Source organism: Salmo trutta, chromosome 9 (assembly GCF_901001165.1).
Source record: "Salmo trutta chromosome 9, fSalTru1.1, whole genome shotgun sequence".
In the NCBI taxonomy this organism is placed as follows: domain Eukaryota; kingdom Metazoa; phylum Chordata; class Actinopteri; order Salmoniformes; family Salmonidae; genus Salmo; species Salmo trutta.
The window spans coordinates 23892150-23916764 of record NC_042965.1 but is presented as its reverse complement, the minus strand read 5'-3'; the positions used below and the strand labels follow the sequence as shown (position 1 = coordinate 23916764).

The following is a 24615-nucleotide window of genomic DNA, read 5'->3' as shown; positions in this document are numbered from 1 at the left end:
CCTGTCCCTCCATCCTCCATCCCTGATCCCTGATGACTGTGTCATCACGCTCTCCGTAGCCTATGTGAGTAAGACCTTTAAACAGGTTAACATTCACAAGGCCGCAGGGCCAGACGGATTACCAGGATGCGGACTCAGAGCAGGCGCTGACCAGCTGGCAAGTGTCTTCACTGACATTTTCAACCTCTCCCTGACCCATTCTGCCCAAGAACACAAAGGTAACCTGTCTAAATGACTATCGCTCTGTAGCACTCACATCTTTAGCCTTAAAATGCTTGTAAAGGCTGGTAATGGCTCACATCAACAGCATCATCCCAGGCACAGTGTACCCACTCCAATTCATATACCGCCCCAACAGATCCACAGATGACGCAATCTTTATTGCACTCTACACTGCCCTCTCCCACCTGGACAAGAGGAAGACCTATGTGAGAATGCTGTTTTACCCTGCTTCTGACAGCAGGACAATAATCATGCAGCAACAGGAAATGCGAATTAATATGTGGATTATAATTAATGGACATTTTTGTAGGGGTTGATAAATGTTTTGATAGGGGAAATCAAGTCTGACATTTTAAAGTGGAAATTGCTAAATTTAGAAGCCTTTTTAAACCTTGAATACACTACAATTTGCATTTTCTGCTTCACATTAAAATGTTCTGCTGATAACAGTGATCAAATTAAGATAGCAGATCTGTATGTGTACGTCGCAATATGTTTACACACATCTGTTTCACACTAAATGATCATCTGCTCCCACTAGTGGCTGTGAGGTTGTAGTGTGTGAGGCCATGCAGAGGCCAAGCTTCATTCTGTCCTGTGATGTTTTAGCATTTTCAGACCACTCCTACATTCACAGCTAAAAATGGTTTTCTGTTTGTATTTCATTTGCTCTTACTCTGTGTAATTCAACATGATCCTGGCCTACTTACTGCTCTTCAAATAATACTTTCACAACATTTTATTATCAAACATCTTAACCAAATTCAACAAAAACATTTCCAAATCCCTGATGTAAACTGAAAAACATGACCAAAGTATATACACTCAATTATCCCACAAATATTAATAATTAAAAATCAAAGCTCTAATTAAGCTTTAAAAAACTCCAAGCTCATTTTCTATTGCTCTCTCTCTCTCCCCACACCTCTCCCTCCCTCCCCCTTTCTCTCTTCAGTCTGTTGGTTCAGCCAGCTCCTCAGAGTTCCCAGGTTTCTTTGCATCCAAAGGATGTTCTTCTGGATGTTGTCCATGGCAACCTGAGTGACTCTCAGCTGAGACGCCTGCTCATGGATCGACTCAAAGAATACACGCACCTAGGGAACACACACACTCTTGGTAAGCATGGCCGTGGGCTTTGGGACACACACACCCTCGCTCGTACATTGCTACTGATACAATACATTTCCAGGGTCAGGGTCTAGTTGTTGAGAATGATATTGCCACTAACAGATCAATAATCTCACCTCAGTGAGTTCCTCTGTTGAGAAGAACTGGCCTGTGGTGCCGATGATGATGTTTCTAATAGAGAACGATCCCAACTGGAACCTGCAGGGTAGAAACAAGAGGAAACATCACAGGTTGGCTAAAGCACCCAGGCTATGGGACTGCTGGTCGACTAATACCTACTTTTTCACCAGTGCCAGTTTATCAGTTCATTTCTCCCTTTCCCTCTCTCATTCTCTACCACAGGGATAGACTCCACCTATCTCTCCTCCTGAGTGTTAGTTTCTCTCTCCCTCTCCCTGTGCCTGTCTCTTCCATCCCCTCTCTACCAGCCCCCTCCCTCTCCCTCTCTACCACCTACTTGTCCACCAGGGTGCTCCAGTATTTCTGGACGTAGCTCCAGGCCAGATGATGTCCCCTGGGGTTCCTGGCTACCATGACGATGAGGGAGTCCAGGTCCTGGGTACGGATCACCTCCCCCTCTAGACCCAGCTCCAACAACCTGGGGTACACACACACACACACACACACACACACACACACACACACACACACACACACACACACACACACACACACACACACACACACACACACACACACACACACACACACACACACACACACACACACACACACAGAATGTAAGGTCATATATTGAATTGAATTGACAGAGTATAGAAGACTATACGTACCTGTGTAGTTTGTTTGTGTCTCTGCTGCTGGCCAGGGCAGAGAGGATCTTGTGTTTGTGTGTCTCTGAGAGGGAGAGAGTGTATATGTGGAGGAGAGACGCCCAGCCACTGTCCTCCTGGGCCCCTACTGAAAACACTGTCTCTGTTACATCTGCAGGCAGGCTGGTGGAGGGAGAGGCACAGACAGGACATGGTTTACTTCTGCAGTCAGGAAAAGTTTGCACCTTTGATTGGGTCAGGGATTGAACAAAGTTCTGTATGTTGCTGTCCATGGGATGTAACTACTCTCTCAAATAGCTGACAGACAGTAAGAAAGACAGACCTGAGTGTGCTGTTGGAGTCCAGCCAGTGTGTGAAGCTGCGCTGGGCCTGCTCCAGACAGGGGAGGTCTCCTAGATGGCAGGCCAGAGAGAGGAGCTCCGACCTCAGCCGCCTCTCAGACACAGAGCCCTTGTCACTCCACGTCTGACGGTCAATCACACCACGGAAATACCACAGGATGTACGTCTGCAGAAACACACATAGAGAGGACATCAGACCACACACAGAGAGGACATCAGACCACACACAGAGAGGACATCAGACCACACACAGAGAGGACATCAGACCACACACAGAGAGGACATCAGACCACACACAGAGAGGACACCAGACCACACACAGAGAGGACATCAGACCACACACAGAGAGGACATCAGACCACACACAGAGAGGACATCAGACCACACACAGAGAGGACATCAGACCACACACAGAGAGGACATCAGACCACACACAGAGAGGACATCAGACCACACACAGAGAGGACATCAGACCACACACAGAGAAGACATCAGACCACACACACACACAACTGAAACTTTATGTAATTGAAGCAGAATGTCTGAGATGTATTTACTGTTCTATGTGTTTGTGTATGTGCCCTACACTGAGGTTTTGTGTGACGTCAGGTATGTCCATCCTCTCCACCATCCTGTAGAAGGCTTCCAGGTAGGCCAACCCTTGGAGGAGGGGCACAGTGTGACTCTCTGATCGCAGGTAGCCAATAAGGTCCAAGGCTTTATCGAGTGACAGCCGACCCGCTCTATAGAAATATTATAGAGAGATGATGTCAGAAACAAAAGAGTGTTTGTGTTGTCTATTCACATAATCGCATGGACACACACACACACACACACACACACACACACACACACACACACACACACACGCACACAGGTCTCTTACGTGGTGAGTTGGAAGGCGTTGTGTATGATGTGTGTTCTGTCCATGAAGCTGAGAGCTGTGTGGTTGTTCTTCAGTAGTTGTATCAAGTCGTCCCAGCCTGAACCATCGTAGTGGACCAGGTAATAACCAGCCATGTCCACATTCACCTTCACCCAGCCCACCTCCTCCCCCACCTCCACACTGTCTGAGGAGAGAAGAGACACAGCAATCAATCATTTAGTGAAACAACCAGTCAATCAACTCCACAGCAAGCTCCACACTGAGGAGAGAGAAAGCAATTATCTTCCCTGTGAGTGTGGTCAGTAGGTGTCCTACCTGTGAGTGTGGTCAGTAGGTGTCCTACCTGTGAGTGTGGTCAGTAGGTGTCCTACCTGTGAGTGTGGTCAGTAGGTGTCCTACCTGTGAGTGTGGTCAGTAGGTGTCCTACCTGTGAGTGTGGTCAGTAGGTGTCCTAACTGTGAGTGTGGTCAGTAGGTGTCCTACCTGTGAGTGTGGTCAGTAGGTGTCCTAACTGTGAGTGTGGTCAGTAGGTGTCCTACCTGTGAGTGTGGTCAGTAGGTGTCCTAACTGTGAGTGTGGTCAGTAGGTGTCCTACCTGTGAGTGTGGTCAGTAGGTGTCCTACCTGTGAGTGTGGTCAGTAGGTGTCCTAACTGTGAGTGTGGTCAGTAGGTGTCTTACCTGTGAGTGTAGTCATGAGGTGTCTGTGAATGCTAGTTGAGGTGTCAGTCCTGTATGTCAGAGGGATGTGCCACAGGTACCTAACACACAGAGATCAGAGAGGGGAGGGATGAGGTGCAGGAATATGACTTCACAACACCTGACCATCAGAGTGAGAGTGTGTGTGTATGTGTATGTTTACCCCTGCTGCAGGCTGGGCCATGCTGGATCAGACGGATGTGTGGTCCTCAGGAACCTCTCCTGTTTCAGCACCAGACGAGACCCCTGTCTAGCAACCGTTACCAAGGGCACACCTGTCTGCAGCGTCCAGGTGTTCATCATGGTCGTCAGGTCCAGGTGCTCCCCAGCGTACAGGTACTGACACACACACATCAAAACCACACCCACAGGTAAACATCACACAGTTAAATCAGTGGTGAGACGTTTACAGAGTACCTGTTTGTAATGGTCAGACTGTTGGTCTTGTAATGTAATGTACTGTTATGTAAAGAGAGGTGTGTTTACTGCGTTCTTAGCTGCCTGGCTGTTGCTGTAGCAGTGTCCTCCAGAGGTGAACTCCTCTTCTGGACATGTCTGAGAACAACAACACAGCAGTTCACATTTACACACTAAAGCAACCTGCAGTGATCAAAAAATGATGTATCATTTGATTGATCTACGAACGTTGGCCAGGCTGTCCCACAGGTCCTGGTTGCGAGCGTTGCTGTAGCTGTACCTGCGAAGGTAACGCATGATTCCACTCTGGAACACTTGGTCAGTCAGGTAGTGTCTTAGCATGTGCAGGACACATGCCCCCTGGTGGAACAAACAACAAAGTACATCAACACTGGGGGCCTGATCAAATACTTTAGACATGAATCCTTACTCCCTCACTTGAAGTAAAGACAGGGTTGATGAAAGCTATGAAATGGAAAACGTGTGCTTGTGTGTATGCGTGATTTTCTACCTTATTGTAGGATACTGTGTCGAACATCTCTTTAATCTGTGTAGGGCTTTCAGCTACACTGGAGATGGGGCGGGAGGAGTTTAGAGAGTCTCGACCAATCGCAACGAAGCAGGTGTCCAGAAGATAGTCCTCCTAAGAGATTAAAAAAGGCACAGTTTCAACAGGAATTTCCCTCAGGGACATGTCTAGATCATTTGAAACATTCATATTGTGAACTCGGGCTAGGGATGTGTACAACAAGTGAGTAACAGGATCATACCACTCTGAGTTTGGGGTATGTGGTGTCCACTGAGATGTACTCCATGTACGTGGCGAAGCCCTCGTTCAGCCAGATGTCGTTCCACCACTCCATGGTCACCAGGTTCCCAAACCACTGACAGGCAGACAGGCAGACAGGCAGACAGACAGACAGGCAGGCAGGCAGGCAGGCAGGCAGGCAGGCAGGCAGGCAGGCAGGCAGGCAGGCAGGCAGGCAGGCAGGCGAGGACAGACAATGAGAGATGTCAAGAGAAGAGAGGAGTTCCATTTGTCTTCTAGTTCAGGTAAACTTCCTGAAGATTCCAGAGGTTCATGCCATCACTGTTAATCCCTCTTCATGTCATTGTAGTCATATCATATAAAATCAAATTGCCATGACTGGCTACTTCCTGTTCTACACTGTGAACTTAACCTGTCTGACTCTTACCTGGTGGGCGAGCTCATGGGCGATCACCTTGGTAACCCAGAGCCTATCAGAGGCTGAGGAGGTGGTGGGGTTGTAGAGCAGGCTGGTCTCTCTGAAGGTGATCAGACCCCAGTTCTCCATTGCTCCGGACTGAAAGTCTGGGATAGCCACCAGGTCTGGAGGGGGAGGCAGGCAGTAACTTAAGAATGATTGTCTTGTTTAAGCAACGGTGTTGTTCTTGAATTACGGTGGCCTTTGGGCAAGGCATTTTGGAAAAATGTTACTTCATTTTTCTAGATTTGTATTTAAATGTATTTGGGTACATCTTCCCATTCTAAAATAACCAATATGATAGCTTAATGACTTTAAATAATGTGTACCATTATGATAACATTGTGACACCAGTAGGTATTGTAAGATCGATGATGGTAACACCAATGAGACATTTTAGATAAATTAGGATTTTCTGAAATGCAGGCCTTAAATGCTCAAATCTAAGGTCATCAAACCTTTAAAAGACATTTACTAAAGTGATGTGATTAATCATTTTGCTTACAATGTTATTTCCACTTCATTTCAATTGACTAATACCAAGTGAAACTTCAGATTTACACACACTAACTTATCAGAGGGATGGAAGTCTCAAATTGATGATATACTAAAAGGGTGTGATTAGCTAATACATTTTTTTAATATCCCTCCCCCAATAACAGTTTGCCACTGGAGAGAATGCTCAAAGCCCTTGTATATTTGCACTCATTCACGCATACACTCATCCAGATATACACTCATCCAGATATACACTCATCCACACACACACACACACACACACACACACACACACACACACACACACACACACACACACACACACACACACACACACACACACACACACACACACAGTAAAGCCATTTACTTTATGTTCATATTCTTATATTTTATTATTTCTTATTGTTGTTACATTGTAGACAAGGAACCTGCAAGTAAGCATGTTGTTGGACGGTGTAAACCATGTGTTCACCTTACATACGATTAATAAAACTTGAAATGTGGAACTTGATATTTTTGTATTCAGTTACGTTCAATGTGATAACACCAATGACATAAAACTGAGAAACACACATTATACTAGTAAAAATAATATCCTTCTCTATGGCCCTGGCCAGAGAGGGTTTTTTTGTTCTTTATTTTGGTTAGGCCAGGGTGTTACATTGGGTGGGCGTTCTATGTTTATTTTTCTATGTTGGTTTGTTTCTTTGGTTTGGCCGTGTGTGGCTCCCAATCAGGCACAGCTGTAGTTCGTTGTTGCTGATTGGGAGTCACACATAAGTAGCCTGTTTTTCCTTTGGGTTTGGTGGGTGATTGTATTCTGTTAGTGTTTAGGTAGTGGGTAGTTGATATTGATATATTTCAGTACCTTGTTTAGGTAGTGGGTAGCTGATATTGATATATTTCAGTACCTTGTTTAGGTAGTGGGTAGCTGATATTGATATATTTCAGTATCTTGTTTAGGTAGTGGGTAGTTGATATTGATATATTTCAGTACCTTGTTTAGGTAGTGGGTAGCTGATATTGATATATTTCAGTACCTTGTTTAGGTAGTGGGTAGCTGATATTGATATATTTCAGTACCTTGTTTAGGTAGTGGGTAGCTGATATTGATATATTTCAGTACCTTGTTTAGGTAGTGGGTATTTGATATTGATATATTTAATTACCTTGTTTAGGTAGTGGGTATTTCATGTTGAAGTATTTAGTTACCTTGTTTAGGTAGTGGGTATTTCATGTTGATATATTTAGTTACCTTGTTTATGTAGTGGGTAGCTGATATTGATATATTTCAGTACCTTGTTTAGGTAGTGAGTAGTTGATATTGATATATTTCAGTACCTTGTTTATGTAGTGGGTAGCTGATATTGATATATTTCAGTACCTTGTTTAGGTAGTGGGTAGCTGATATTGAAGTATTTCTCGTAGAACTCCAGTAGTTTGACTGCAGCCTTCAGAGCGTAATGGGTCTGCTGCCATTTCTCAGGAGCAGCATAGACAGATACCTGAAACATTATTAACATCATGTTCTGAAATCACACACATACACACACACACACACACACACACATTGCACGTACATACATGTACACATACACACCCCTTCCCCCAGTCATACCTACCTTGACCCCTGCCCCCAGTCATACCTACCTTGACCCCTGAGGCAGTTGTTGCGCTGACAGATCTGAAGTCACACACGATGAAGGCCACCAGATAGGAGCTCATCCTCACACTCACAGCAAAACGATCCTCCATTAGTCCATCATCCAGGACCTCTGTCTGCTCCTAGAGGGAAAACACACACACATTGTAATGTTCAGTGCCTTCAGAAAGTATTCATACCCCTTAACTTATTCTACATTTTGTTGTGATACAGCCTGAATTCAAAATTGATTAATGACATTTTTTCTCACCCGTCTACACACAATACCCCATAAAGTGAAAACATGTTTTTAGAAATGTTTGCTAATTTACTTCAAATGAAATACAGAAATATCTCATTTACATAAGTATTCACACCGCTGAGTCAATACATGTTAGAATCACCTTTGGCAGTGATTACAGCTGTGAGTCTTTCTGGGTAGGTCTCTAAGAGCTTTGCTCACCTGGATTGTACAATATTTGCCCATTATTCTTTAAAAAATTCTTCAAGCTCTGTCAAATTGGTTGTTGATCATTTATAGACAACCATTTTCAAGTCTTGCCATTGATTTTCAAGCTGATTTATGTTAAAACTGTAACCTGGCCTCTCTGGAACATTATCTGTCTTCTTGTAAGCAACTCCAGTCTAGATTTGGCATTGTGTTTTAGGTTATTGTCCTGCTGAAAGGTGAATTCATCTCCCAGTGTTTTGGTGGAAAGCAGACTGAACCAGGTTTTCCTCTAGGATTTTGCCTGTGCTTAGCTCCATTCCGTTTATTTTTTGTCCTGAAAAACTCTGCAGTCCTTAATGATTACAAGCATAATCATAACATGATGCAGCCACCATTATGCTTGAAAATATGTGTAGTAATGTGTAGTATTGGATTTGCCCCAAACATAACACTTGGAATTCAGGATAAGAAGTGAATTGCTTTGCCACATTTTTTGCAGTATTACTTTAGTGTCTTGTTGCAAACAGGACGCATGTTTTGGAATACATTTATTTTGTGCATACTTCCTTCTTTTCACTCTGTAATTTAGGTTAGTATTGTGAAGTAACTACAATGATGTTGATCCATCCTCAGTTTTCTCCTGTCACAGCCATTAAACTCTGTAACTGTTTTAAAGTCACCAATGGCCTCATGATGAAATCCCTGAGCGGTTTCCTTCCTCTCCAGCAACTGAGTTAGGAAGGACACCTGTATCTGTGTAGTGACTGGGTGTATTGATACACCATCCAAAGTGTAATGAATAACTTCACCATGCTCAAAGGGATATTCAATATCTGACCCACATATCAATAGGTGCCCTTCTTCGTGAGGCATTGGAAAACCTTCTTGGTCTTTGTGGTTGAATCTATGTTTGAAATACACTGCTCAACTGAGGGACCTTACAGATAATTATAGATGAGGTAGTCATTATAAAATCATATTAAACAGTATTATTGAACATAGAGTCCATGTAAATTATTGTTGCGTCAAAAGACAGGTATTGATATTCAAGGCGTTCAGATTTTCAACTGATTTCAAAGATAAAACACCAGCAGGGGGCGAAAGAGTGTATGCATTGTGGAACCCATCATTAGCTTGTGTTTCCCTGGGGAACATATATACTGGTGCACCTTTGTGATAGCAGGTGGTGAAATGTTTGGTGGAAAAGCATTTCACTGGAAGTCCTTCACGGAAGAGGAGACTCATCCATACACATTCAGCTCATTTAGGATTCTGGAGACTCAACCAGTTATCAACCTAATGAACTAATTATCAAGCTAACTAAAGAACTAATTAACTAACTAACTGACTAAAGAAATAAAAGAAGTTAGAAGAAAATTGAGTTGTCCATTGCGTCCTTCAGTCCTTAAAGGCCTTTTTCAAGTTTGGGCAAAGAGCTGCAGTGTGAACCAGACACAACTTGACAGTTGATAACCGGTTGAGCAGTGAAGACAAAAGGATTAACGGCCTGAAGTCAGGAAAGCTGTCGTCGCAGAGAGGAGTATTGACTGACATCTCAACATGGCGGAGGAAGCTCTTGGAATAACAGTGAAGGAGCTGAAGCAAAAAAGAACTTTAGCTAAAAGCACTTTTACCAAGCAGGCGAACTTCCTCAGCAGAGTTGCAAAGCACATGACTAAAAGAGAACTACAAGAGGAGTTCAAGAAGCTCAAGTCGGAGGCGAGGACGGTCAGTGAGACAAATGACGAGTACAGGGCTGGCCTTCTGGCAGACATTGAAGCTGGAACCGATGAGGGTGAAGAAGCTGAACTGAGCAAGGAGAAGCAGAATGAAGTTGAGAAGACGTTCCAAGAATGCGAAGCACGATTGGATGAGGTCAGGGAGATGGTCCAGTCCAATCTATGGCCTAGATATGGCGAAAATGAGGTGAAGTCTGCAATCCATGAAGCCGAGACAGCCTGTGATGGAGTTGCTCAGATACCTGTTACCGCTATAAACAGAGATGGCTTTGAGCTACGGTGGGATAGGGTGAAAACACAAGTCCAAAATGCAATCGCAAGCCTAGCAGAGTGGGAGATGTGGATTCCGGTGGCAGAAAAGGAAAGGCTCGGAGGGAGAGTAAAGGATCTGAAGGCATTCGGCAACAACCTTGAAGCAAGGAGGGCAGGATTTCTCACAGCACAAAGAATTGCAGAAGAGGAGAGAGTCGGAGGGAGAGTGCCGCAGGTGCCCATGGCAGCTCCACAACCGACACTGAGGATAAAGCCAATCTGTCTACCCAAGTTCAGTGGGTATAAAAGGAACTTCCATCGATGGAGAAGAGACTGGGAGAGTCTGCAAAAGCAGGGGGAACCAACAGGCTCAGTCGAGGTAAAGAGGATCCAACTCATTGACAGTATAGATGAGAGGATATGCAGAGGCCTCCGTTTGTCTTCCTACAACACTGCTGAGGACATGTTCAGGGTGCTGGAGAACAGATATGGAAACAAGTCTACAATTGCCTTGGAGATAATGGAGGATCTGGAGAAAATTCCTGCTTTAAGGGCAAATCAGCCTAGGAAAGTTATCGACATGATCCAAACTATAGAGAAGGCCCTGGATGACCTCACGGAGCTTGGAAACACAGGAGCCATCAACAACCCTCTAGTGATCAGATCCATAGAAAGCAAGTTACCTGACGACATCAAGAGGGAGTGGCTTGTCTTCATGGTTAATCCGAGGAATAATGTCACACCAGATAATCACTTTGAGAACCTTCTTAAATTCCTGAAAACACAAGAGGAAATTCTTGAAAAACTGGAGCAGCTGGGAGTGAGTGAAAGGCCAGAAAAGAGAAATGCTTGCATGGAGAGGAAATATGCGTCCACGCGGTCCACAACGAAAGGAGGCTGTGTTGTGTGTGGTGATGAAAAGCACAGAGAAAAAATATTATTTTGCAAGCGTTTCAAGGAACTGAAGCCAGTGGAAAAGTTGGCTGCTGTAGAAAAGCTGGGGGCCTGCAAGAGGTGCTTGGTCTGTCATGGAGAAGATGATGAATGCAAAGAGACATACCTGTGCAGGAACAGAAACTGTAAAAAAGACCACCATTTCTTTCTATGCCTGAAGGGAGACTTCAGGAGGAGTGACTCAGAAAGAAGACAATTCAATGTGAGAACGCGGACTGAGGAGCAGGAAGAATTTGTATCTAAACTCTCCCCAGAGATGGTAGACAAATTCAAGAGAGCGTTCACCAACATCACCGCAAAGACAAACTGTGGTGAAAAGATCCAGCTTGGAGAGATTGTGTCAAGTGCAGTAGAAGAATTGCCAGTTATTCTAATGCTGCTCGAGGTAACTGCCAATGCAGGACAAAAAATTGGAACCCTGATCGACTTGGCATCAGACACAAATTATATCACCCACAGAGCTGCCAGGAGATTAAATCTTCAAAGTGAAAACATCACTTTAGTCGTCCATGGAGTTGGGGGGATGGCCATGAAGGTTAAAACCAGAAGATATCTCCTCAGAGTGAGGGTCAAAATGCCTAGAGGCACAGAAAGAGCCCATGAGCTTGTCTGCTATGGTTTGAATGAAATTGCCAACATCCACAGAGTCATCAAACCTGAGCAACTCAAGAAGTTCTTCCCAGAAGTCAGTCTAGGAGATCTGAGGAGACCGGAGAGCATTGAGCTACTGATAAGCCACCGCGAAGGAAGACTTGCTCCGCAAAGAGTGAAGGTGATTGGAGACCTTGTCTTATGGGAGAGCCCGCTAGGAAAGATTGTTGGTGGAGCACATCCAGATCTGTTTGAAGAAGTCGATATGGCCGCGCACAGGTCTGGAACGCACTTTGCTCGATCCATGAGAGCAACCGCTGTCAAGTATCAAGAGATAACTAAAACACAAGAGTTCACAGCTGAAACCAAAAGCACAGTAGCTCGCAGAGAGTTCTTGGATTGGTGGAAATGGGATAGCATTGGAGCAGCTTGCGAACCGAAGTGTGGAGGATGCCGGTGCGGCAATTGTCAACCAGGAGGCAAGGAAATGACTCTGAGTGAGGAAAGGGAGCTGGAGATCATAAGGAGAGGCCTCACCTACATCAAAGCAGATGCTCACAGCGATAAACCGCACTGGGACACAAAATACCCCTGGATTCAAGATCCAAGTTCCCTTCCTTACAACAGGAGTGGGGTTGAAGCCACCTTCTTAAGAACAGAAAAACAACTCAAGAAAGAGCCAGAGTGGAAAATAGCCTACACAGCTCAAGTGCATGAAATGGTGGAGAGAAGAGCAGCAAAGAAACTCACCAAAGAGATGATCGCCAGCTGGAAAGGACCAGTATGGTATGTCAGCCACTTGGTGGCGCCAAACCCACACTCTGTCACAACACCTGTGCGACTGGTATGGAACAGCAGCCAGAAGTTTAAAGGGGTCAGCAAGAATGACCTGCTGCTGAAAGGGCCTGATGTTCTCAATCCCATCCGAGCAGTACTACTCAGGTTCAGAAGAGGTGTCCATGCTGCTCTTGGCGACATCAGGAAGATGTACAATTCGGTGTGGTTAGAAAACCTGGAGATGCATCTCCACAGATTTCTCTGGAGAAACACTGAGGAGGAAGAGATTGAAGAGTATGCCATCACCAGAGTCAACATTGGCGATCGACCAGCAGGGTGCATTGCACAACTGGCCATGAGAGAGACAGCAAAACTGCCCATGTTCGCTCACCTGGAGGAGGAACGTAGGATCCTTGAAGAGGATGCCTATGTCGATGACATCCTGACTTCCCATAATGACTTACAAAAGCTGGACAAGGACACCAAAGGAGTTGAAGAGATCCTGAGGACAGGCGGATTCTTCCTCAAACCCTGGGTCCGGTCAGGCCAAAGTGGGAGGCAGGAGATCGTACCAGGAGAACAAGGAGCGGTGTCAGGGACAGTACTTATTCTCCCAAACCAGATGAGGAAAGGAGACAATAAAGCCCTTGGAGTTGGATACCTTGTTGAAGAGGACAAACTGTACCTTATGACTTCAATCAATTTCTCAAAGAGGAAAAAGAAGATGAGAGTTGGACAAAATCTCCTTGAAGAAGAGGTGAGAGGGAAAACTCCAAACCCACTGACGAGAAGAGAACTGCTAAGCCAAGTAGCTAGCCTGTATGACCCAATAGGCCTCGTCACACCTGCCAAACAAAAGGGCGCCATTCTTGTCAGAAAGGCGTTTCAAGAAGCTGGAGGCAAAACTCTGACCCGAAACACGTGGGACAAACCTCTGTCTGAACAATTGAGAGAAGAAGCCATCAAACTGTTTGAGGAGTACACACGTCTTAGCCAAATCACCTTCCACAGAAGCCTCACACCAGTCAACTGGATTGGTAAACCTTGGGGAATAACATTCTCTGACGGAAGTGAGAAGAGCTATGGAGCCGTAGTGTACTTCAGATGGGAAACCGAGCAAGGCATCCAAGTCAGGTTGGTTGAGTCCAAAGCAAAACTCACACCTTTGGACCAAAAGGGGGAGGCAGTGAAAGCTGAAATCTGCGGTGCTGTCTGCGCAGCACGACTTCGAAAGTACGTTGAAAAACACAGTCGTATAGAAATTGAACGATGGCTCCATCTGCTGGACAGTCAAACTGTGGTGGGAGCTATCCAGAGAGACAGTTATGGGTATCAATCTTTCTTCGCGAACAGAGTTGGAGAGATCCAGAAATCCACATCTCTCGAAGACTGGTGGTGGATCCCGGGAGGCCTGAACAGTGCTGACATCATAACAAGGGGGGCAGCCCCGGAAGACCTCCAAGAAGATTCCATGTGGCAAAATGGACCAGCGTTCCTGCGGCAACCCATGGAAGAGTGGCCACAGAAGTCAGCCAAAGAAATTGCAGCTTATGCCAAGGAAGGCATAAACAAACTTCAAAGGAAATATTTCTCTGCAGCACTGACCAGAGCGCAGGCCAAGAGAAACAAGAATGATGTACTTCCTGAAGTGGGAGTTCAGAAGGAAAGTCAGAGTGATGCACAGCAAAGCAGGCAAAATAACCCAGATGAACTTAAGACTAAGATCCGAAGACCACCAGCTGGCTCTGCGGTAACAAAACTGATTGACATCAGGAAATTCAGCAGCCTGACCAGGCTGATCCGAGTCATTGCCTGGGTTTGGAGAGCTGCAACGAAATGGAAAGAAGTGTTGACCAGGAATTCAGCCTCAGATAAACCAAAGTGGGAGGAAATTCTTTCAACAAACTGGAAGTCCAGAGGCAAACAAGCTGTACTCACTGTTGGGGAGTGTGAAGATGCACTAAGAGACCTGTTCCTTGCAGCTCAAGAAGGTATAACCTTTCAAGGCACCACTCTCAACAGACTCGCTGTTTACAGAGATGAAGAGACTGGGCTCTTGGTTTGTGGAGGGAGGTTCAAGATCTTTGATGAGGACGAGACTGCTGTACCAATTCTACCATATGAGGCATGGATATCCACTCTCCTAGCCCAAGAGGCTCATGATGCAAACCATGAAGAAATAGCAGGTACACTCCTCCGGATGAGGAAGAAAGCCTGGGTGATAAAAGGCCGGAAGCTGGCTAAAAAGAGAGTTGACAACTGTGTGGTGTGCAGAAAGGCTAGGGCCAGAAAGTGCCAACAGATCATGAGTGACCTTCCACCCGAGCGTATAACACCAGACAGACCATTTGAGTATACAACAGTGGACTTATTTGGACCATATGAAGTCAAGGACGAGGTGAAAAAGAAAGTCAAGCTCAAGGTGTGGGGAATTGTCTTCTGCTGTATGGCATCCAGAGCTATACACACAGATGTTGTCAGTAACCAGTCAACTGAAGGCTTCTTACTGGCCTACCAAAGATTCACGGCACTGAGAGGGCATCCAAAGAAACTCTGGTCAGATCCTGGAAAGAACTTTGTGGGTGCCAGACCTGCCCTCAAAGAGCTCTACCACTTCCTGGATCAACAAATTACATCTGAGCTTGAAAATGAAGCTTCAAAGCATGGAACAGAGTGGAGCTGGAAGATCCACCCAGCAGACTCCCCTCACAGGAATGGTGCTGCAGAAGCAGCTGTTCGCACTGTGAAGCGGGCCTTGCACAATATGAGAGGCGAAGGACTCTTCACATGGAGTGAGTTTCAAACATTTATGTTCATGGCTGCTAACCTTGCCAATGAAAGGCCCATAGATGCCAGGACTCAGAGCCGGGAGGACTGCATAGAATACATCAGCCCTAATTCTCTTCTGCTTGGAAGGACTGGACCTAGGGGAGACTTAGGAAGCTTTGAGTTTGAAGACTACTCCTACAAACGGTTAAGAGTAATTCAAGCAGAATGACTCTTAACTCTTAGGTCCAGCCAACTGACTCCACTTCCTCTCTGGAGGAAGTGGAGTCAGTTGGCTGAACCTAACCTGTTTGTGAGGAGTAAGTGGCACACAAAGCAGCAAAACGTGGCCGTTGGAGACGTCGTCTGGCTTGCAGACCAGAACGCTTTGAGGAGTCAGTATAAGCTTGGTAGGGTCGTCAATGTCAACGCTGACAAGGAGGGCATTGTGAGAGATGCAAATATACGAACCTTCCCAAGTTATCCCATCTCAACTTTGAAGCATGTTTGTGGAGACAAAGCAAAGAAACGTTCAACCAAAATCCCTGCTACAATTCTTCACAGGGACGTCAGGCGATTGGTTGTGTTATTACCTGTAGAAGAGCAGAAGTAAAGCCATCGAAGATGGAGCCGATGTGACCTCCTTGGGTTCAAGAACCAGGAGATCAAGTGGGAGGTGTTGCGTCAAAAGACAGGTATTGATATTCAAGGCGTTCAGATTTTCAACTGATTTCAAAGATAAAACACCAGCAGGGGGCGAAAGAGTGTATGCATTGTGGAACCCATCATTAGCTTGTGTTTCCCTGGGGAACATATATACTGGTGCACCTTTGTGATAGCAGGTGGTGAAATGTTTGGTGGAAAAGCATTTCACTGGAAGTCCTTCACGGAAGAGGAGACTCATCCATACACATTCAGCTCATTTAGGATTCTGGAGACTCAACCGGTTATCAACCTAATGAACTAATTATCAAGCTAACTAAAGAACTAATTAACTAACTAACTGACTAAAGAAATAAAAGAAGTTAGAAGAAAATTGAGTTGTCCATTGCGTCCTTCAGTCCTTAAAGGCCTTTTTCAAGTTTGGGCAAAGAGCTGCAGTGTGAACCAGACACAACTTGACAATTATTATGTGACTTGTTAAGCACATTTTTACACCTGAACTTATTTATGCTTGCCATAAAAAAAGGGTTGAATACCTATTGACTCAAACGTTTCAGCTTTTCATTTGTAGTACATTTGTAAAAATGTCGAAATACATAATTCCACTTTGACATTTTGGGGTATTGTGTGTAGGCCAATTTAAAACACATCTCAATTTAATCTATTTTAAATTCAGGCTGTAACACAAAATGTGGGAAAAGTCAAGTGGTGTGAATATTTTCTGAAGGCACTGTACACTAACACACTATGATCTGCCTGCCACCATGTTGTCTTACATCTCCACCATGGTGTGTGTGTGTGTTTACTCACTACAGGCATGTTGGACAGAGCGGTGTGTGCTGGGCTCCTCCTGATACTGATAGAGTAATTAGCCTTGATACTAGGCTCATCAAAACAGGGAAATGCCATCCGAGCACTGGTGGGCTCAAAATGAGTGGAGGCCAGGGTCCTGGAGAGATAGAGGTAGGGGAGATAGGAGGGATGGTGGAATGGCGGGAGAGAAAGAGAAAATACAAGGAGTTTCATGTGATGTCTCTCCACATACAAGTAGTTTCTGTGTTTATATGAGGAGTGTCAGCCTTTCTCCCCCACATGGAGATGGAGAGTGAGGTAGCCTACACAGAGCCCGTGTACATTTAGTATACCTCACACACACATATATACACACACGCAAACAAGTACACACATTCCGTACCGTGTCTCTCCGGTGCTGGTTCTGTAGGTGCTCCTGTAGAAGCCATAGAAGCCATCTCCTAGATCTGCCCCAAACTCCAGAAACAGGAAGTACTTCTGCCCACCAGTGAGCGCTCTGGGAGAGAATATGGCAACCTGCTCATGGGTAGGGTTGTGGAGAACAGGGAGAACCTGAGGACACACACGAACAGGAACACACACACGAACAGGAACACACACATGGTAGTCATTAGACAGAGTTGTCAGAGAAGGCAGAAGTGGGAATATTGTTAGAAACTGGGCATGATAGTTTAGTGCTAAGGGAGTAGCTTACCTGGTCTGACAGGTGAGCCAGGTTCTGGTCCAGCACAGTTGCCGTAGTGATACGAAGCCCCTTGCTGTGCAGCACCACCCAGTTGGTATTGTTCTGAACCTGGAGCTCTATTCTGACAGTACCGATGTAGCTGAGTATGGTGAGGTTAGGGTGGAGCAGGAGGTGGTAGTGGAGCGGAACAATGTACTCCGGAAGACGGAGGTGGCTCCAAGGGAATGAGAGGCTTCCCGTATTCAAGGGAGGCTGCTCCTCAGTGGGGTTAGGGGGCTCAGAGGCCTGGGTTGGGCTAGAGGAGGTCTGGGTCACACCAGCCAGAGACAGGAGGGCCAGAACCAAGAACCTGACCCAGAACATTATGGTGGAAAAGTTGTTGGCTGACTACTGTAAAGATAAGGATACTAAAGATCACTCGAGGGCAGCAAATAGTGTACTGGCATTCCGTTTGTTTTCAGAACGTAGATATCTGTTAATCATTAGACTTCAGGAGGAGTGTAGTCAAAGCTTACAGCAACAGGCCAGTAGAATTGACTTGAAATGTTCAGCAGCTCTTTCTCGAACCTGAAGACAGAAGAAGAAGCTATGTTATTGTTATTTAAAAACAGCAACAGTGAATCTCATCTAGGATCTCACACAGTGAGGTGTTAATATGTTGTATTGATTCTGTCTGATTTTATAAATCCAAGAAGCTGAACAGCTCACATTTTGGTCAGGTCGTTAAAGGTTACTATCTATTCTATGCTATGATACACACGCTTACAGCCCAGACAGCAAGCCCAGTGTGTTACATGTCAACAAATAACATGGTGAGTGGAAGAGATAGTTGGTTGAACAGTTACACTATAGCTGTCCAGGGCTTTCATTGTAATCTGGTACGGCTACTGAGTTCAAACTGGAATAGACACACACAAATGCACACTCAGCGATGGGCAAAAATGACCAAATACAATTACAAAATTAAAGCACAAAATACCATAAAGATGAATGTATCAAAATAAACTACAAAATACAAGTATTTTTAATGTATTTAATTCAAATACATGTATTTTCTATTTTAAAATTTACATTTACAGTCATTTAGCAGACGCTCTTATCCAGAGCGATTTACAGAAGTGAATGCATACATTTCATTAAAAAAAAATAAAAAAAAATTATTTTTCCGTACTGGTCCCCCGTGGGAATCGAACCCACAACCCTGGCGTTGCAAACACCATGCTCTACCAACTGAGCCACAGAAATACATTTGCAAGTAGCCGGCCCAAACAGCAACAACATTCTCAGTAAAGGTTACAGAAACGTATTCTTGCTATGACTGTGATATGTTGTTGTTTATCTACCTTAGTTAAATGCACTGACTGTAAATAGTAAGTCACTCTGGATAAGAGTGTCTGCTAAACGGTCGAAATGTAAGTGTATATGTGAAAATGAACATACCAAAATGAACTGCAAAATACACTAGGTATTAATTATTGGCTTTGTTTGGGGCGGAGCTCAGTAGAATAATACTCAGCATGCTTTGCAATTGTTCATTTTTAAATATATGTACATTTATAGTTAGTTCATTTAGCGGACGCTCTCATCACACCATAGTGCCATCAGACTTCTGATACCAATGTAGGGTGAAAGGGGGCCACCAAATGGTGAACAAAAACGGCATTTTGAAAATACAAAATACAGCTCTTGAAAGTATCTTTTAACAAAATACATTGGAGTGTAGTTCAGCCCAGTGTAATACAAATACAAAATTCTTAAAAGTAATTGAAATACATATTTCAAATACATGTAACAGAAAAACTGCCCATCTCTGCGCAAACTCACTCCACACACAGAATCATGCCCTGCAAAACAGCAAAATAACTTTGTTTTAACATTAGTAAGTTCAGCACTATCACGATAGAGCAGTAATCATGTTGCCTTAGCACCCCAGTTGTTTCCTGAGTTGGGGAGGTCTAGAATGGAGGTTAATTCCATGTTTGTATTCGTTTACCTCATGTTAGCTTCATCATCCTTCCCTTGCTCTTTGACTCTGCTTTCATTTTCTCTTTCATGCTCCCGCCCCCATATTCTATCGCGAGTACAGAAGGTGTGTGTTTGTGTGTGTGTGTGTGTGTGTGTGTGAGTGAGTGAGTGAGTGAGTGAGTGGTTTTACTATCCTTGTGGAGACCAGAAGTCCTCACAAGGATAGTAAAGCAAGGAACATTTGGACAAGTGGGGACATTTTGCCGATCCCCGCAAGGAAAAGCTATTTTAGGTTTAGGGTTACAATTAGGGCTAGGGATTATGTTTAGGTTAAGGAGTTAGGGTTGGGTTAGAGTTAGGGAAATAGGATTTTGAATGGGAATCAATTGTTTGATCCCAGCAAGGATAGTAAAACAAACTTGTATGTGTATTTCTTCGTAATTTTCAGGCTGATGTTAGGACTATATATATATATATAGTCCTATATATATAGTCCTATATATATATATATAGTCCTAACATCAGCCTGAAAATTACACACATTAAAATACACACACATTACCGTTCAAAAGTTTGGGGTAACTTAGAAATGTCCTTGTTTTTGATGGAAGAGCACATTTTGCCCATTAAAATAACATCAAATTGATCAGAAATACAGTGTAGACATTGTAAATGTTGTAAATGACTATTGTAGCTGATCATCCTTTCACCTACTCTGCATCTCACAAAGACACGGCGGTTGGAACCAAAAATCTCAAATTTGGACTCATCAGACCAAAGGACAGATTTCCACTGGTCTAATGTCCATTGCTCATGTTTCTTGGCCCAAGCAAGTCTCTTCTTCTTATTGGTGTCCTTTAGTGGTGGTTTCTTTACAGCAATTTGACCATGAAGGCCTGATTCACGCAGTCTCCTCTGAACAGTTGATGTTGAGATGTGTTTGTTACTTGAACTCTGTGAAACATTTATTTGGGCTGCAATTTCTGAGGCTGGTAACTCTAATGAACTTATCCTCTACAGCAGAGGTAACTCTGGGTCTTCCATTCCTATGGCGGTCCTCATGAGAGACAGTTTCATCATAGAGCTTGATACTTTTTGCGACTGCACTTGAAGAAACTTTCAACGTTTTTGACATTTTCCGGAATGACCTTCATGTCTTAAAGAAATGATGGACTGTCGTTTCTCTTTTCTTATTTGAGCTGTTCTTACCATATTATGGACTTGGTCTTTTACCAAATAGGGCTATCTTCTGTATACCCCACCTACCAAGTCACAACACAACTGATTTGCTCAAACGCATTAAGAAGGAAAGAAATTCCACAAATGAACAACAAATGCATTCCAGGTGACTACCTCATGAAGCTGGTTGAGAGAATGCCAAGAGTGTGCAACGCTGTCATCAAGGCAAAGGGTGGCTACTTTGAAGAATCTCAAATATAAATATAATTTAGCACTTTTTGGGTTACTACATGATTCCATATGTATTATTTCACAGTTTTGATGTCTTCACTATTATTCTACAATGTAGGAAAAATAGGAAAAATAAAGAAAAAACCCTTGAATGAGTAGGTGTGTCCAAACTTTTGACTGGTACTGTGTGTATATATATATATATATATATATATATATATATATATATATATATATATATATATATATATATATATATATATATACTGTACCTGTGCCCGTATTTAGCCTGTCAGCAGGGGAAAACAGGTGGTTAATCCACATGACCTCCACAAGAACTCACACTACATACTGGAGACTAACATACTATATCCAAACCCACCATCTCTCCTGTATACACACGCTGCAAGACAACATACTTTCCATGTATCTCATCCACAGTGCTAAACTAGCCTCCTGACAGTACCATGGGGTTCATGAAGTGATGCTCTTTTGTTCCAGAACACCAGGCTTCTGTAGAGCATGAGATGTGTTTGTGTGTGTGTGTGTGCTTGCGGTTGTATGTGCAGGTGTACTCTGGGGATGATTGATATGATCAGACTCTTACCTCAGATCTAACAGCCCAGAGCTCCAGGTGTCCTCTGTGGTTACCTGTTTACTACTGATCTACTACTGGTAGACTACTGGCCTACTCACACAGTAGAAGACACAATCAGAGAACTCCCTGTTGTACACTACATTAAGATCCTATGGACTTCTGAACTATAGACACTTTATCAAGACACACGACTTGATACAGTTAAAATGACACAGTGAAAGAGCAGAGGTGAAATGGTCTCGCTCGCTGTCCTTCTCTCGTTGTCTTTCTCTCAATCTCCCTCTCAATCTGTGGGGAGATTCCGTGGCGGGTGAGATCACATGACTATGGGCTGATAATCCCCCTCATGCACTGCTGTGAAATGTCTCCACCCTGTAGAACGCTACTGACTAACAAAAGGACTCACACTCACTCACTCAAACACTCTCCCAACTCATGCACTCTCTCACACACTTTCACACGCATGCATAACGGCTCCATAGAGGAGGATGCTCATCCGTAACATAGACATACCACAGACATGAAAGAACGACATAGGATTCTCCTCTGCCTCACTATTCTCTACCTTTGGATTGGTGAGTAAAAACGGACTAACTAAAAAACTGCCTGACTACCTAACTAACTAATAGTCTTTAACCTTTTACTGTTCTGGGCTAAATCAGGGTCACACAGAGTGATTCTTGTTAAGTCTTAAACAAATCTACTATGAAACAAACGTATACACCTCACACACATGGTTATGGGCTTTAAAAAAGAAGACACCTGTACCATGTCAGATAGAGAGTTGAAATGTATTACATTTTGAGTTTTCATCCCAATATTACACTTTAGATACATCACAGAACACTGAAATATAACGAAACTGTTTGACATAGAAACACTGGATTTTCGGCATTTAAAAAGAATTATGAAATTATGAAAAATATGAATAATATTCCATCCACAAGGCCACTAGGTCATTTGCCAGCACACCTTTTGCTGCTCTCAAGAGTGATCTTTAGTATCCTCATGCATAATCAACTACAGTTTTTTGTTCTCAATAGCTTAAATGATGATGTAAATATATTGAGTAACAAACTAAAGGAAGGACTGGTAGAGCCTGAGACCATTAGAGACTGTGTTACAGCTCACTCTCACGCTCTTCATCCTTCTCTTTTTATCATGCCCATACCCACTGTGACTTACAGTAGTTTTCTCCTCTCCTTCTCCCCCTCCATCCTACCACAGTCCTAGTACATGGTGATGTGTTGGCCTCTCTGGCCCCACCAGTGCACCTGGCAGGTGAGAGGGTGGGCTGGACGCTGCTGGTGTGTGTCATCACTGACCTGGGGAGGGGTCACTTGGAGGTCAGCTGGAGGTCACCTGGAGATGGTAGGCACATCAGCACACACACTAGACTAGATGTTACATTTTAGAAATTCTTGCTGTTTTTGCCCTTTCCAGTATGACAGTCTAGTGAATTGACACCTCTGTTCTCTCTGACATGGTAATCTAGTGAGTCCTGCCAGTGCTCCCTACAGTGTGGCCGGGGAGGAACAGGACAGTGGCCGCAGCGCCGTGGCCATAGTAACCGTGGCGACCAGCGAATGGGCATCGTACAGCTGCTTTGTCAGTCACCGCCGCCATGCCAGAGTCATCAGGACACACCATGCCACCTTCACAGGTAGGGCTTGGGTGTGTGTGTGTGTGTGTGTGCGTGTGTGTGTGTGTGTGTGTGTGTGTGTGTGTGTGTGTGTGTGTGTGTGTGTGTGTGTGTGTGTGTGTGTGTGTGTGTGTGTGTGTGCTTTCTTTCAAATAACCTGGTATACAATATTCTAGTTCTGTTGAAAGAGTGCGATGGTGAACAGCTTTTTTCTACAGATGAAGACGAAGAGAGTTGCTATGAACATCACAACAGTGTGTTTCAAGGTAAGTGTAAGCATTGTCAAGAACTAAACTGCCATTGAGGTAGTGAATTAAGTTAGAACATTCATTTGAAACAAACAAACATTTATTACAGCTGTGTTCCTCTCTCTCTGCAGCCAATGGCTTATGGACTGATCAGGTGACTCTACAGGCCTTGAGGCTTCTCCTCCTAAAGACCACCATCTTTAATGCTCTGATCACAGCATGTGCTGTTAGAAAGTGGTGAGACCGTAAACCTGACCTCCAACCCTGACCTCTAACCCCTGACCTCCAACCCTTACCTCTAACCCCTGATCCAAAATGGCCTGAGATTTTAGTTCTGGGTTAACCAGGGTTGACTTTTTTTTAATTAAACCTCTTTGACCCCTTGGGAGCATAGTGTGTCCACCATGACTCAACTGAGATTACCTGACCCTTAAATCTGCTCCACTCCTAACTCTATCCCCTGACTATTTATTTTCAGACATCATTGATCTACAGTTGAAGTCAGAAGTTTACATACAGTTAGGTCGGAGTCATTAAAACTCTTATTTCAACCACTCCACAAATTTCTTGTTAACAAACTATAGTTTTGGCAAGTAGGTTAGGACATCTTGTGCATGACACCAGTCATTTTTCCAACAATTGTTTACAGACAGATTATTTCACTTATAATTCACTGTATCACAATTCCAGTGGGTCAGAAGTTTACATACACTAAGTTGACTGTGCCTTTAAACAGCTTGGAAAATTCCAGAAAATGATGTCATGGCTTTAGAAGCTTCTGATAGGCTAATTTTATTTATTTATTTTTATTTCACCTTTATTTAACCAGGTAGGCTAGTTGAGAACAAGTTCTCATTTGCAACTGCGACCTGGCCAAGATAAAGCATAGCGATTCGACACATACAACAACACAGAGTTACACATGGAATAAACAAAACATACAGTCAATAATACAGTAGAACAAAATAAAACAAAAAGTCTATATACAGTGAGTGCAAATGAGGTAAGATAAGGGAGTTAAGGTAATAAATAGGCCATGGTGGCGAAGTAATTACAATATAGCAATTAAACACTGGAATGGTAGATGTGCAGAAGATGAATGTGCAAGTGGAGATACTGGGGTGCAAAGGAGCAAGATAAATAAATAAAGGTAGGTAGAAAGATGCGCTGATAGATGGGCTGTTTACAGATTGGCTATGTACAGGTGCAG

At 43.9% G+C, this 24615-nt stretch overlaps 1 protein-coding gene across 2 annotated transcripts; it reads right to left on the bottom strand.

Moving 5' to 3' along the window:
* Positions 1 to 946: 946 nt before the first annotated feature.
* erap2 (endoplasmic reticulum aminopeptidase 2) lies at positions 947 to 19611 on the bottom strand. Of its 2 annotated transcripts, XM_029763156.1 has the most exons (21): positions 19536 to 19611; positions 17552 to 18109; positions 17240 to 17409; positions 16855 to 16993; positions 7860 to 7994; positions 7594 to 7714; positions 5679 to 5833; positions 5253 to 5366; positions 4994 to 5125; positions 4711 to 4842; positions 4552 to 4620; positions 4229 to 4404; positions 4048 to 4127; positions 3369 to 3552; positions 3069 to 3225; positions 2464 to 2648; positions 2142 to 2303; positions 1808 to 1948; positions 1467 to 1548; positions 1171 to 1316; positions 947 to 1140 (listed from the first exon to the last, which is right to left on the bottom strand). In XM_029763156.1, exons 2-21 carry the CDS (start codon positions 17903 to 17905, stop codon positions 1122 to 1124), a joined length of 2853 nt encoding a protein of 950 aa, XP_029619016.1. In that variant the 5' UTR covers positions 17906 to 18109; positions 19536 to 19611; the 3' UTR covers positions 947 to 1121. The 2 variants fall into 2 exon arrangements, with proteins under 2 accessions (XP_029619016.1, XP_029619015.1); XM_029763155.1 differs by having other exon boundaries at positions 947 to 1316.
* Positions 19612 to 24615: the final 5004 nt, after the last annotated feature.